This window comes from Eptatretus burgeri, chromosome 16 (assembly GCF_056783735.1).
Source record: "Eptatretus burgeri isolate ZD-2024b chromosome 16, Ebu_testis_v1, whole genome shotgun sequence".
NCBI lineage: Eukaryota > Metazoa > Chordata > Myxini > Myxiniformes > Myxinidae > Eptatretus > Eptatretus burgeri.
Genome location: NC_140976.1, coordinates 6,025,582 through 6,041,000, shown reverse-complemented (window position 1 = coordinate 6,041,000; position 15,419 = coordinate 6,025,582). Strand labels below are relative to the sequence as shown.

At 43.3% G+C, this 15,419-nt stretch overlaps 1 protein-coding gene across 1 annotated transcript in view; it reads right to left on the bottom strand.

The window, feature by feature from the left end:
• LOC147010390 (muscle M-line assembly protein unc-89-like) overlaps window positions 1-15,419 on the bottom strand; it is a 182,299-nt gene that overhangs the window by 3,237 nt on the left and 163,643 nt on the right. The window contains exon 13 of the mRNA XM_085860349.1: window positions 9,913-10,021. Within this exon, the coding sequence (XP_085716475.1) occupies window positions 9,913-10,021 (109 nt within the window). The remainder of the gene's footprint in view (window positions 1-9,912; window positions 10,022-15,419) is intronic.

The window sequence follows — 15,419 nt, the reverse complement described above, 5'->3', positions numbered from 1 at the left end:
GATCACGGTGAATTTGCCGACCGAACTGTCAAGAAATTTGCTTTTCACAAGCGTCTCGATGGGAATTCCAACTTACCTGTCTAACGAATTAATTTGCCAATTTGATACACACTATGGAGCCCGCAGACAATAAAATCAATCTATATATATATATATATATATCATTAATAAACAGGATTTATTGCAACAAAATGGGGACAGTGAAGAAGGAAAGTACAGCCATGAAACAGTGAATAAAAGTAAAAAAAATTCCAAGTCTCGAAGTATCCATTTCGGTAACGGGAGGGGTGTGGGGGGGGGGTGTCACAATTCATGGACTTAGTTGTGAAGTTTTGTTCCGAGAGCTATTTTGAGGATCGTCACGGAGCCCCAGAGAGCTTCAAACTGCAGTTCGTTTCGAGTAATATTCCCAGGGATGGGTTTAAGACCTCTGTAAGGTTCTTCTTCATCATTCCAATTGCTCCAATGATCAATGGTACAGTTTTGGCACTCTTCATATTCCAAGATCTTTTCACTTCATTTTGTAGGTCTTGGTGTTTGGTCATTTTCTTATTTCTGCGTTGTTTAGCCCCAAATCGCTGGGAACTGATACCTCAATTAACAATGCCATTTTTTATTAGATCCTCATGGAGGATCTCTAAGTCTTACTCACGTTGTTGTTCTTGTCGACTTTTTGGTTTCACAGCCGACAGTTTTCATCAAAACTTCCTGAAACTTGGTATATATATGTAGAAATACCCTGCACAGACAGTAACTATCTCCGATTTTGAAAATTCCTCCGAGAAAAAAAAGTTATGACGTCAAAATATCTCCGCTAATGGAAATCGCCTAAAATTATCTCCGAAACTTGGCAAGCTTTTTGAATTATGTTTGCGGGAATCGAACAGGGCATTAGCAGAGATGAATTACCGCACATATGATAGATCACTATGACGTCATATCAATTTTTATGACGTCATTCCTATTTTTTGACTTTTTTGTTTCACAACCCAGAGTTTTCATCGGATCTTCGTGAAACTTGCCACGTATATGCAGAAAGCCCACACGCAGGCAGTAACCATCTCCGAATTTGGAAATTCTTCCGAGAAAAAAAGTTGACGTCATAATATCGCCGCTAATGGAAATTGTCGATACCATTATCTCCGAAACGAGGCAAGCTGTTTGAACTTTGTTTGTGGGAATCAAGCCGGGCATTAGCACAGATAATTTATCGCAAACCTGATGCATCACAATGACGTCATATTCGTTTGTATGACGTCATCATTAAGAGGACGAGGATCTGAGCTCATTTGAGCTCGTTTTTTTTTTCTTTCACAATGCTTTGTTTTCGATGTTCACGCTCAATGGGATCATCAGGTCGTACGTGAGCGTTACTTCCTTGTTTTCGATTATCGCTTTTGGTTCACGTTTCCATGAGTTTTCTGCAACTGTGCCAATAGATTACTCTACATACATTGTTGTGCCTTTGTGTGTACAGTTGTTTTGACATGAGTTTTTTTTTTACATCCCGATAGGAGGTGGCTCGTCCTTTCTGTTTCTACCTTGCAGAACCTACACTTGTCCGATTGTAACTCAGTCCTGCTATTTTCTGAAAGCCATTTGTGTAGTGTTCCTGTTCTTGGACATTTATAGTGATTTCTTCTTCATCCCAACTAAGTTGATCTCTTCTTAGCCAGTCCAATGATCATTCTTTGTCTTTACCCAATCTGTCCAACTTTTTTTTTTCTTTTTTTTATATCTTCCATATCTTCCTGCTCTTTTGTTATTCTCTCAGTTGTCAGTGTATATCTGTTGATATTTCGCTTTATATATTTCTTTTTTGCAATAATTTGGGCAGTATTTGTTGCTGTTTTGGTTTCAAGCTTTTATTAAAGTTTGGCATCTTCAATTTGCACCTGTCTTTGGAAATTTTTTCCAAAGGTGTGTTTGGGATACTTTCTCTGGCTTGCCGTCTTCGTGTTTCCATACAAACAGGATTCTGTAGTCTGTTGAACTTTTCACGTATTCAGCCAGTCCGACATGTCATTCTCTGCACTTGGTTAAGTTCCATCAGGCCGCTACCTCCTCCTCGTGTTGGCGGGTACTTTCTCGGGATTAAATGATTTTTGGAGAACATTTTGTGCATGGTGAGGAGTTTCCTTGTTTTGAGATAGAGTTTGTTGATTTCTGCTAGTGACCAGTTTATTTCACAGCTGTATTGGAATACTGGTATTGCTCGTTGGTGTCATCCTTCCAAAGTCGGAGAAATGAGTACCAGTGTGCACTGGTAGAGGGGCACTGCCTCAGCGACACAGTCGCGCTTCCAAGACATGATAGCTACCCCGGCAGCTCAGCTGCCATACACAAGAAGAAGAAGAAGAAGATTGCTAGTTGGTTTATGGCTTCAATTTTGTTTCTTGGGGTGAGATGTTTTCAGATCAGCCTCGTTCTATGCACATATTCCTTGGCAATTCTTTTGCGCATTTGTTTGAGACATAGTTGATGGCCCTCTTCTTCTCCAAGGTATTTGAATGATGCTTCGTTTTCTAGATCCTGTATTTTTGTATCTCGGTCGATTTTTATGTTGTTTGTTGTTGTTGATTTACCCTCTATGAATGTGCACTTGGCACACTTACAGAGGCAAAATTCCATTTGAATGCCATCGGAGTACCCTTTCACCAATTTGTTCATTGACGAGGTTGTTCAGGGGGTCCAGTACGAAGCAAAAGAGGAGGGGCGAAAGGCTATCACCCTGGAAGATCCCACGATGTATATTCACTCCTGGTATTTCAATTCCGAGTATTGCAGTATCAATGTGGTGTTCCACAGCTCCATTGCTTTCTCAATCAGTTTGATTATTGGTGGGTTGATCTTGTACAGTTGCATACATTTGATCATCCATGAATGTGGAACACTATCAAAAGCTTTTTTGGAGTCTATCCAGGCTGTGGACAATTTGGTTCTTCTGGTTTTACAGTTTTCAAGTATAGCCTTGTTTATAAGCAGGTGGTCTATTGTTCCATAGCATCCTCTCTTACATCCCTTCTGTTCTGCCTCTGGACCTCCAACTTCCATTAGGTGGTGGTACATAATTTCTGTAATGATTCCCGTCAGATGTTTGTACGTTGTGGTAGACATTTTGTTTATTGCTCTATACTTGTGAAGTAGTTGGGTTTCCTCTGATTTTGGGATGAGGATGGTGTACCGTCTCTGAGGCATTCATCCATCAACCCCTCCCCTTGGACAAGTTTGTTGAATGCTCGAGCATCGTGATTGTGGAGAGCATCTAGTTGCTTTAGCCAGAAATTTGTAACTCCATCCGAGCCTGGGCTTTTAAAGTTTGGCATTTTTGCAAGTTGTTCTTCCAGCTCTTCTTCATCTATTAATTATCACTGGATGGGGGCATTTCCTTTAGGTGTTGCTTTTTCTTTTCCAATTTTTGGATCCGATCTGCCTCCTTATTTGGTTATTTTGGGTCTTCATAGATTCCTTTCAAAAAGTTTTCAAGTCTATACTTTTCAGGAGGACTTGTTAAATCTTGCTTTTGTTTCCTTCGTTCAAGGTGGAATCTCTTCGGGTTGTTTTCAAACAACTGGTTTTGCTTTCTCTCTTTGTAAATCAAATGGAAGACTATGAAAGAACCCAAAGAAGTAAAGAGCAAAGATTGAGTCATCAGGAGGAACCTGGATAGGATTCGGGTTTTAGCTGCGACTCCACAACCCTCAAACCCATCCAGGTGCAGCGAAGTGACCCTTACAGAAAAATTGCTACAAGAATTCACTTCTCCGAAGAGAGATGGATAAAGAAAGAGAGGAAGAGAAAGTAAAAGAGATGAAAGAAGAAAAAGCAAGAATTAAAATGAATAAAGAGAATTGTGAAAAAAATTAGAAAGAAGTATGAAAGGAAGAAAGAACAAAGATGGCGGGAAGAACCTGGATATATAAATTTCAACAGTTGCTCCCCAGGCTCAAACACATTAAAGTGTACAAGCAACCAGAGATCCATCAGCGGGGAAGCGCAGTCCACACAGCATAACTATATAGTACAAACACAATCAAGCGGAAGAGCAAAGATGGAGTCATCAGAAGGAACCTGGAGAGGATTCGGGTTTCATCCACTACTCCCCTACCCTGAAGCACATCCGGCACAGCCAAGTGAGCCTTACAGAAAATTTTCTGCAAGAATTCACTTCTCCTTAGAGAGATAGAAAATGAAAGATAGAAAATGAAAGAGAGATGAAAGAAGAAAAAGCAAGAATTAGAATGAATAAAGAGAATTGTGAAAAAATGAGAAAGTAGTATGAAAGGAACAAAGAGCAAAGATGTCGGGAAGAACTTGGACAGATCGATTTCAACAGTTACTCCCCAGGCTCAAACACATCAACATGTACAAGCTACTTCGTAATAGGTTATTTTTAGTTTATTTTATATTCCTTGCTATCATTTCTATTTTAAGTTTGTTTTCAGCAACCGTTGCCTCTATCTCGGTCTTTGTCCTCGTCGTTATATTTTTTGGATTCTCTTTATAATAGCTTTGGGCTTCTATTTCCACACATAAACTGCTAAATTTGTCCCATTTACTTTATAAGTTGTTCTCTCTGTTTCATCCGTCTCTGTGTTCATGGTGGTACATGGTCTTTGTCTGCAGTGCCTCGTTTATTATCTCACCTGGAACATAGTTCCAGGATGCTTGTGGGATGGCCCATCCATCCATCCATCCACAAACACTTACCTCTTATCTGAAACTACACACATGATTTTGATGAAACTTGACCACAACCTTCATCACCTGATATGTACCAAAGTTTGTTCATGGCATGAACAAAAAATAAAAAACAAGCAGTCATAGACTGGTACTTACGAAATCGTCAACTTGACCTCTGACCTTGTCGAATAAAAGCTGTCTCTGGAGAAGGAAGCGACGCAAACCAGAAGTTTCTATGATGATTCTGTACCAAGCCATCAAAAAAAAATCGAATGTTTGACCTCACTGTGACCTTGACCTTTGACCGATTTTGACCAAAATCTAATCAGCCCGAGCCATCACGCTCCTGAATCACGTGGTGTAATTTGACATTGGTAGCTTCTTCCATTCGAGTTATCTGTACCAAACCATCCAAAATCGAATATTTGACCTCACTCCGACCTTGACCTTTGACCGATTTTGACCAAAATCTAAGCAGCGCGAGCCATCACGCTCCTGAATCACGTGGTGTAATTTGACATTGGTAGCTTCTTCCATTCGAGTTATCTGTACCAAACCATCCAAAATCGAATATTTGACCTCACTCCGACCTTGACCTTTGACCGATTTTGACCAAAATCTAAGCAGCGCGAGCCATCACGCTCCTGAATCACGTGGTGTAATTTGACATTGGTAGATTCTTCCGTTCTCGAGTTATCGTGCGGACAAACAAACAAACAAGCAGTCATAGACTGGTACTTACGAAATCGTCAACTTGACCTCTGACCTTGTCTAATAAAAGCTGTCTCGAGAGAAGGTAGCCACGCAAACCAGAAGTTTCTTTTCTGTACAAAGATTCTGTACCAAACCATCAAAAATCGTAACGTCGACCGAAGCAAAAATCTCCATTTCTCCACGCAATTATTTAATATTATTTTATCAAAGTCACAAAACCGTAATATTCGACAATCCACCAACAATCTTTACATAATCCGACAGCGAAGCGAGTCAGGCATGCGACGATAACCTTTATTGAGATAAAAAAAAATGACTTTTAAACACCATCTTTATCGAAAACACCGTCAGCGCGCACACGCAAAACCACACGTGACTCAACGACGCGTCTGCTCGAGCGCACTGCACCACGTGACGGCCCGTGACGCGGTGAGTGAAATATTTTTAAACAATCTTAAAACGTCTCCAAAACATCCGATTTTTACCAGAATTTCGACAACCGAGTTTTAAGCATCCTAAGCGATCGCAAAAACCGAAGACAAAATTAAAATCGAAGTTAAAACGAACTCGTAACGTCGAGCGAAGCAAAAATACTCCATTTCTCCAAATGAATTTATGGAATTATGTTGACCTCTCCGTGACCTTGACCTTTGACCGATTTTGACCAAAATCTAATCAGCGCTAGCCATCACCCTCCTGAATCACGTGGTGTAATTTGAGAATGGGAGCTTCTTCCGTTCTCGAGTTATCGTGCCTACAAACAAACACACAAACACACACACAAACAAACAAGCAGTCATGGACTGGTACTTACGAAATCATCAACTTGACCTCTGACCTTGTCTAATAAAAGCTGTCTCTCGAGAAGGTAGCGACGGAAACCAGAAGTTTCTACGATGATTCTGTACCAAACAATCAAAAATCGAATGTTTGACCTCACGGTGACCTTGACCGTTGACCAATTTTGACCAAAATCTAATCAGCACAAGCCATCACCCTCCTGAATCACGTGGTGTAATTTGACATTGGTAGCTTCTTCCGTTCTTGAGTTATCTGTACCAAACCATCAAAAATCGAATATTTGACCTCACTGTGACCTTGACCTTTGACCGATTTTGACCAAAATCTAATCAGCACAAGCCATCACCCTCCTGAATCACGTGGTGTAATTTGACATTGGTAGCTTCTTCCGTTCTTGAGTTATCTGTACCAAACCATCAAAAATCGAATATTTGACCTCACTGTGACCTTGACCTTTGACCGATTTTGACCAAAATCTAATCAGCACTAGCCATCACCCTCCTGAATCACGTGGTGTAATTTGACATTGGTAGCTTCTTCCGTTCTTGAGTTATCTGTACCAAACCATCAAAAATCGAATATTTGACCTCACTGTGACCTTGACCTTTGACCGATTTTGACCAAAATCTAATCAGCCCTAGCCACCACCCTCCTGAATCACGTGGTGTAATTTGACATTGGTAGCTTCTTCCGTTCTCGAGTTATCGTGTCCACAAACAAACAAACAAACAAACAAACAGAAACGGAAGGCATCAATATACTTACGAAATCTTTAGATTTCGTCAGTAACAAACAAACAGAAACGGAAGGCATCAATATACTTACGAAATCTTTAGATTTCGTAAGTAACAAGCAGTCATAGACTGGTACTTACGAAATCGTCAACTTGACCTCTGACTTTGTCTAATAAAAGCTGTCTCGAGAGAAGGTCGCGACGCAAACCAGAAGTTTCTACGATGATTCTGTACCAAACCATCAAAAATCGAATGTTTGACCTCACTGTGACCTTGACCTTTGACCAAAATCTAACCAGCGCTCGCAACCACCCTCCTCAATCATGTGGTGTAATTTGACATTGGTGGCTTCTTCAGTTCTCGAGTTATCGTGCAAACAAACAAACACACAAACAAAACTGATCAATATACTTCCGAAATCTTTAGATTTCATAAGTAACAAACACACAAACAAACAAACAGAAACGGAACTGATCAATATACTTACGAAATCTTTAGATTTCGAAAGTAACAAACACACAATAACAGACGGAAGTCATCAATAAGATTTCGTAAGTAAAAAATTCGGGCCCAAAGGGGCTCAAACACGTGATTCCCCCCCCCACCCCCACCAAAAAATAGGTATTTGCTGTCTTCTCAGAAACTACACACACAATTCTGATGAAACTTGACCCCAACCTTCATAACCTATGATGTACCAAAGGTTGTTCAAACATTAAAAAAGTCGGTGTCTGAGAGGGGTCTATGGAGAGGGTTTACAGGGGAAGGGGGTTGCCACCCAAAAAGGGTATTTACTTTCTTCTCAGAAACTACACACAAAATATCAATGAAACATGACCATAACATTCATCACCCGTGATGTATCAAACGTTGTTCACGGCATAAAGAAAATCAGGGTCTGAGAGGGGTTGCCCACCAAAATAGGTGTTTGCTTTCTGCTCAATTACTCATTTGTGATGTGTACGTTCATATTTACCCTGTGCACGTGAAGCAAAAAGTGGGGTCAAGCAACTGGTTCACTTCTGTCTGTCTCTCCGTCCATCTTTCTGTCCACAAACGTCAGTTTGTGATTGAGGAACAACTTGATCTCAATTGAATTTGATTTTGAACACAAATCTGAAAAATAACCTGCTGCTTTACAGCACTTTGGCTCTGAATTTGTCTCAGTCACTTATGTGTAGAGGGGAGAGAGAGATTAAAAAAAAAATTGTTTACTCGGCCGATCTGACAGTGAAACAAAATTGAAGATCATTCCAAAGAGGAAACTTACTGTTTTATAAGATGTCATGAAGGACACAAACAGACACAAAGAACCAATGTAACATGTTTAATAAGGTGGTGTAAAAGACGCTGCATCAATGGCGGTAAACTTCCGGAATTTCTGGGAGGAGACAGAACCGCCTGGGGATGTCTGCCCTGAACGAGCTGCCGTTTGCATACGCTGTGCCTGGATGAGTCTCGACCTGAACGAGCTGTCAAATGCCTGTGCCTTCACAATTCACTGCCTGGCTCGAGTGAACACGAGAGTCCAAGGGCAGCAACCGCATAAGAACTGTTGAACCTGGCGTTTCCAACCACTTCACACCACATGGACACTCCCTATATCCCCCAATACCCCCACTGATCCTGTCCTCCACATGGAACAGACCCGGGCCGACCTGTTGGTGTATGGTGAGTCAGGATTCCCAACCAGGCACCGCCCTTCCTCTAATCATCATCTTTGTGTCTACTTTCCCAGATGAAGGATGGCACACCTGTCTCTCTTGTCAAGAAATAAGTAAGATTGTGTAAGGGACTTACATGCTAAATTTTTGAGCATTTGATCCCTGTACAGGAAACTCTGCAATATCGCGGGGGTGAGGTTCTTGATAAATGCCATGATAGTTGAAACCGCCATCTTGAAAACCAAGGGCCAATGGGAAGAGGCGGGTTTGGTTTCTGGACTTCGAGAAAATATCGAGGAAGATCGACGATAGCCAGAAATAAACACATTCGTATTGAAACAAGGAAAAAAAAAGATAAAATGTCAAAGCCCCCGTTTTAGTAATTTTTCTGGACAGAGTTAAAGGGTGAGCTCATAATTATTTACAACGGAAATGGCTGCCAGTTTACCAGTCGGTCATCTTTGATCAGATCGCAAAATAAGGTTAGGTGCAAGTGTATGCCATCATGTACTGTGCGTGTGCTAAGTTTGAACAAAATTGGATCATGCATGTCTGAGAAATGAATGGGAAGACATTTAAGTAACAAAATTGCCATCAGTCGGCCATATTGGATCTGATCTCGAAAAAAAAAATGACGCATATGTGAGCCCTCTTTCCTTATCTGTATGCAAAGTTTGAACAAAATCAGTAAATGCATGTCCAAGAAAGTGGTTGAGGACGTGTTCGATACCACGGTGTTTTTTACGTCTAAAATGGCTGCCAGTCTTCCAGTCGGCCATCTTGGGGAAAAACAAATGATGTGCATATGTAAGCCATAATTCAGTATCTGTGCGCCAAGTTTGAACAACATCCTTAAAGCATGTCAGAGAAATGGTTGAGGACGTGTTCATCGGGTACTTACAACTAAATGGCCACCAGTCGGCCTTCTTTCATCGCATCACGAAACAAAATGATGTACTTATGTATTCTATCATGTTTTGTCTTTGTGCGAAGTCTAAGTAAAATTGGTTCATACATATCAGAGATATAGTTGCGCACGCACACAAAAATCATGACCGAATCCATAAGCCCCCTTTTTCGACCCGGTGAAATAAGGGCAAATAAACACACACACACAAATGTATGTATGTATGTATGTATGTATGTATGTATGTATGTATGTATGTATGTATGTATGTATATATATATATATATATATATATATATATATATATATATATATATATATATATATATATATATATATTTGCAGACGTTCATGAATGCAGACGGACATGAAAAAATAAAAGATCAGAAAACAATTAAAATTAAATTACCTTTGGGTTTTCCTCCAGTGACACCACACCAAGACCCCCCAGAACACTACAGTAGCAAGGAGACCAAAGATCAAACCAAAAAAGGATTTTTGGTGTTTTTCTTCTGAACCTGCAAAGGGAAACTTCATTTATAACAATCCATTGTAACGGATAAATGTTTAACTATTTGTCGTAAGTGGAAAACATTCTCGTTTATACTTTTAATTTTACCATTTTAAAGGAGGAATTGATTTTTTTTAATTTCCAAGACTGCTTCTACTAATTACCAAGAAACTCGAATCCATCCTCAAATACTACAAATCTTTGGGGACATAAACTATGATTTAAAAAAAAACAGAAAAAAAAGATGATTGTAAATACAATTAAAATACTTAATTTGTAATTATTTAAACTTTGATATAGTTTATTTGAAGCATTAACCCTTTCACTGCTGGAGCTGAAGCAGAAAAACAAACTCAAGGTAGTAAATGCCATAAAATTTACACCCCTTCCCAACCCCCCACCCCTCATCAGTTAACATTTGTAATCGGTTCGGTTCTTCTGACCACGTCCTTGTCAAAGTGGACATCTCTCTGGCTATTACCAGAGAACCACCTCACCGCCGTCGAGTCTGGCATTTCACTCAAGCAGACTGGCAGGGTCTCCAAGCAGCCATCAAACTTATAGACTGGTCTCCTTTCGCTACTTTCTCCAACATCAACTCATCCTGGAAATTTTTTCAAAGAAACTTGCTCTCCCTAATGCACAGATTTATCCCCTCTCATCTTCAGTTGTCCTACCCTTCCTCCCGCCCTTGGTTCACTGAAGCTTGTGGTGAGGCAGTTGACCTGAAACATGGTAAGCTTTCCTCATGGAAAGCAAACCCAACTGAGGGCAATCTCACTTCCTTCCATAAAGCTCAGAACAAGTGTGTGTATCTACCCTCAGGAGAGCCACAAAACAACATCTTTCTAATCGCAAGTCTGAACTCTCAAACCTCTCTCCCTCCTCAAAATCCTGGTGGCATCGAATCAAATCTGTTTCTGGTGTATGTTCCCTCTCCATCCCCTCCCTTACCTCAAATGGCCGCACTGCTGATACCGCACGTGAAAAAGCTGAATGCCTAAACTCGGTGTTTGCAGCTAAATCTTGTATCCAAAACCCATCACTTTCTCTACCCCACCTTACCCAGTCGCACCCAGCTGTCCCTTGACTCTGTATCCTTTTCTCCTGACAAGGTGGAGAGCTTGCTGTCAAACCTCGACTCAGATTCTGCAACCGGTCCAGACAGCATCAGCCCACGTGTCCTCAAAGCCTGCACTTCTGCTCTTGCTCACCCTCTCTCTGTTCTATTCACCCTCTCATTTGCTCAAGGTCATCTGCCATCTGCTTGGAAATCAGCAAACATGGACCAGGTCACTCTACCCTGGATATGCTGCTTCTGCTCTCCCAACGATGGATGTATTCCTCAATGCCAGACAGGAAATCCGAGCCGTATCCCTGGACATATCACGTGCTTTTGACACAGTCTGGCACCCTGCCCTGCTCACCAAACTCTCTTCCTATGGTATCCAAGGCCATCTACACTCATGGCTCGCAGACTTCCTCTCCTGTCGCAGTCACCGTGTGGCCCGAAATGGAGTTCTTTCATCCCCCTTCCTGTCCGGGCTGGAGTTCCTCAAGGTAGTGTTCTGGGCCCTGTTCTTTTTCTGGTTTTCATCAATCATCTCTCCGACTCTCTGGAAAATCCTCTATATCTCTTTGCTGATGACTCCACCCTCTGCCGTACCATCGGTCATCCCTCAGACCGGCAAGCAGCAGCTTCTTCGCTCACAGCAGACCTGGATAAAATCACAAACTGGTCCAACACGTGGAACATGTCTTTCAATCCGGACAAATCTCACACTCTCACGATGTCTCTTCGAAAGGACCGTTTAGAACCCCCCCCCCCCCATCCACTTGCTCAACAATCCTTTCTTCTGGGTCTCACTTCTGGAAAGGAAGAAGTCCTTTCTTTCAAGCTTCTGGGTCTCACTATCTGTCATGACCTTTCCTGGGAAAGCCACATTTCAAACCTCACCTCCAAAGCCAGGCACCGACTGGGAATCCTCCGTCGTGCAAAGTCCTTCCACGGCCCACCTGAGCTCCTGACCACTGACAAAGCTTTTGTCCGCAGCCTGATGGAGTACTGCTCTCCCCTTTTGGCTGGTGCTCCTGCCTCCCACCTTTCTCGGCTTCACGCTGTAGAAACCAAGGCATTTCAGATCATTGGCATCTCCCACAATGAGGCCGAGTCTTTGGGCCTCTCACTCAATCACCGCAGGTTGGTCGGTGGTCTTTCTGTCTTCTACCGTCTCCTCTCCAGTCTCGCCCCCCTGCTCTCTCTACGATTTGTCCCCACCTCATTTCCGCAGGGCGCTCAAGGTCTGCCAACAACCTCCTTCTGGTAAAACTACCAAAATCAAGAAACATTGCTCAGGTCAGGTCAGGTATGGGAGCATGTGCCAGAACAGCGCGTCGCTGCGTCCACTTTCCGCCGGTACTCCAGGGGCCTCCGTCTGGCCATCCCCCAGGCAGATGCCAGGCCCATCCCCATCTCCTTGAGATGATGGTCAACCTGCTGCAACCATGAGGCACGTGGTCGGCCCACTGGCCTCCTCCACTCATGAGACTCCCTCGCTGAGAGAATCTGGTGAGCAGGATCAGCGTCAGGAAAACGAGCCACATGTCCATACAGCCGCAGCTGACGCTCACGGACTATGCAGGTAACAAATCTCATCCGAGTCTCTCTCAGCAACCGCTCGTTGGACACAAAATCCGACCAGCGATAGCCAAGGATTCTCCGAAGAGACCTGGTACCAAAGGAATTAAGTCTCCGTCTCAGATCCTTGGTCAAAGTCCAAGTCTCGCACCCATAGAGCAAGACTGGAAGTACCAAGGACCTGAAGACTCGGACTTTCGTCCTCCCGCACAGGTACCGGCAGCGCCACACCCCATGATCCAGTGAATCCATGACTCCCCAGGCCCGACCCAGACGTCTATTGACCTCCGGCTCACAACCTGCGGAGACATGAATATCACTGCCAAGGTAAGTGAATCTATCCACGACCTCAACATCCTCACCACAAACAGACACAGACAGGACAGCAGCATCCAAGATGTCACCGAAAGCCTGGATCTTTGTTTTGACCCATTACAGACTCGAGTGTGGCGTAGAATGCATCCTTCACGGTAGGATCACTCGCCTCAGTCGGAGCATAAATAGAGACCAGGGAAATGACACCTAAGGAGTGACGAATCCTTAATCTCATAATACGCTCGTTGACCGGTGTTACCTCAATTATCATTGGGGTCAGCTTATTGGACACAGCTACAGCAACTCCTTGGGTATGGTAACCATCAGAGCGACCAGACCAATAGTAGGTGTAACCACCCACCATTATCTCGCCGCAATCCGGTCTCCGAACCTCAGAGAGAGCTGCAATCCCGATGTCCAAACGCTTGAGCTCAGATGATAACAGAGACAGGTGATCATCCTCTCTTAGGGATAGGACATTCCAGGCACCCACCCGAAGGGACCGCCTCAGGTTAACCCAAGGAGACCGCCGTCTGGTGGACGACACCTCAGCACCACTCCGACACACTCTCCCGCAATCTGACCCAGGGATGTTACCCCGTGGTTTCCCTCCTATCAAAGATTGGGGGTCCCGAAGGCTTTGCCCCAATCCCATCATCCGGTGAGCTGCCCTGCGAAGGGAAGCTGCACAGGAGGTACTCCCACGGAGTGGGTTTTCAGATTTTTTTGCGTTTTTGCGTTTTGCGGAATGAAGCGTTTTACGGTGACTGGAGTGCAAATCCTGCCACCAACCTCCTAATAAGAAGTAACCCAACTGCAGGAGGACGTCCGCAGACACAGTTGGGCACTAGATATGGATGGCCGTTGGCTCACAAGGAGCTCCTCCGCCCTTTGACAGGTTTTGTTTTTAATCCTGCTGGGTGTCCATATCCAAACACCCTCCTCACCAGAAAACCTGGTGGGGGAGACGGTTTAGTCGCCGACAACCCGACCATGGAACAGGTTAGTACAGGTTTACATGGTACCTGTAGCAGGTCACAGATCGAACCTGACCTGACAAAATTGCTCACCTTCACTCTTTCATTCCTCTTTTTTCCCGACTTTGGAATAAACTCCCTCACTCTATTCATTCCCATTCTTCTTTCCAGGCCTTCAAAACAGCTGTTCACCACCACCTCTTATCATCCCCCATCCAAATCCTCGATCATTTATACCCCTGATATTCCACCCAAGCCCACCTCCTTCAAATTCCCTGCTTTCCTTCTTGAAAGTCCCTGTAATGTCCATCTTCTATTCCCCATGTTCCCCGTCCCATCCCTCTCCCTTCCACAGATCTCCTAATGTCTATGTTCCCCACTGTTTTGTCCTTCCCACTCCCTCCCCTCTTGTCTCATGCCCCCCTTTGATGTGCGTTGTGTGTTAGCTCTCATACGAGCCTCGACAAGGTATACAAAAGAAAAAAATGTTATAAAAGATTATGAATGGGTTGGACAACTTTGATAAAACTCCACAAGTGTGTTCAGCCAAAGCCAAGGAAGAAATCACTTGATTTTGGTGTCGGTCAAAAGTCAAGGTCAAAACAAATTCTAAATTTTCTGGATGAAATGTATAAAATGGAAGGCCTGGTGTTGGCACAGTGGTTCGGGCAGTGGCTTGGGATCCAAAAGGTCCTGAGTTCAAGCCCCGTTGGGACACTGAATTAATATATGTATGTATGTTTATAAATATGTATATGTATGTATATATATATATATATATATATATATATATATATATATATATATATATATATATATATATATATATATATATATATATATATATATATATATATATATAAACCAAGTCGAAAACACCAGGGGGTTGACTCAGCCTGCCATCCTTCCGAGGTCGGCGAAATGAGTACCAGTGTACTGGGCCCGGTGTATGCCCCGGTTAGAATAGATGTACCATATCCCTGTGTGTCATAACAGGCGACCAGGGTTGCGTTTGGAAGGGCATCCGGCGTAAAAACTTATGCAAATCATTATGCAGACAACAAAACGAATTTCCATACCGGATCGGTCGAGGCCCGGGTTACTAACGACCGCCACCGGTACCGGTGGTCAGCAGGGTACCAGTGGAAATTGTGCTACTGCTGGGTGAAGGAGGAGAAGGAGATGGGGAAGGCGAGTCCGGAGGCAGTGGGAGAGGGGGAAGGGTAGAAGTGTGGAGGTGAGAGTTGGAACTCTGAATGTTGGGATGATGACTGGCAAAGGGCGAGAGTTGGCTGATATGATGGAGAGAAGAAAGGTGGACATACTGTGTGTACAAGAGACCAAGTGGATGGGGAAGGCGAGTCCGGAGGCAGTGGGAGAGGGGGAAGGGTAGAAGTGTGGAGGTGAGAGTTGGAACTCTGAATGTTGGGACGATGACTGGCAAAGGGTGAGAGTTGGCTGATATGATGGAGAGA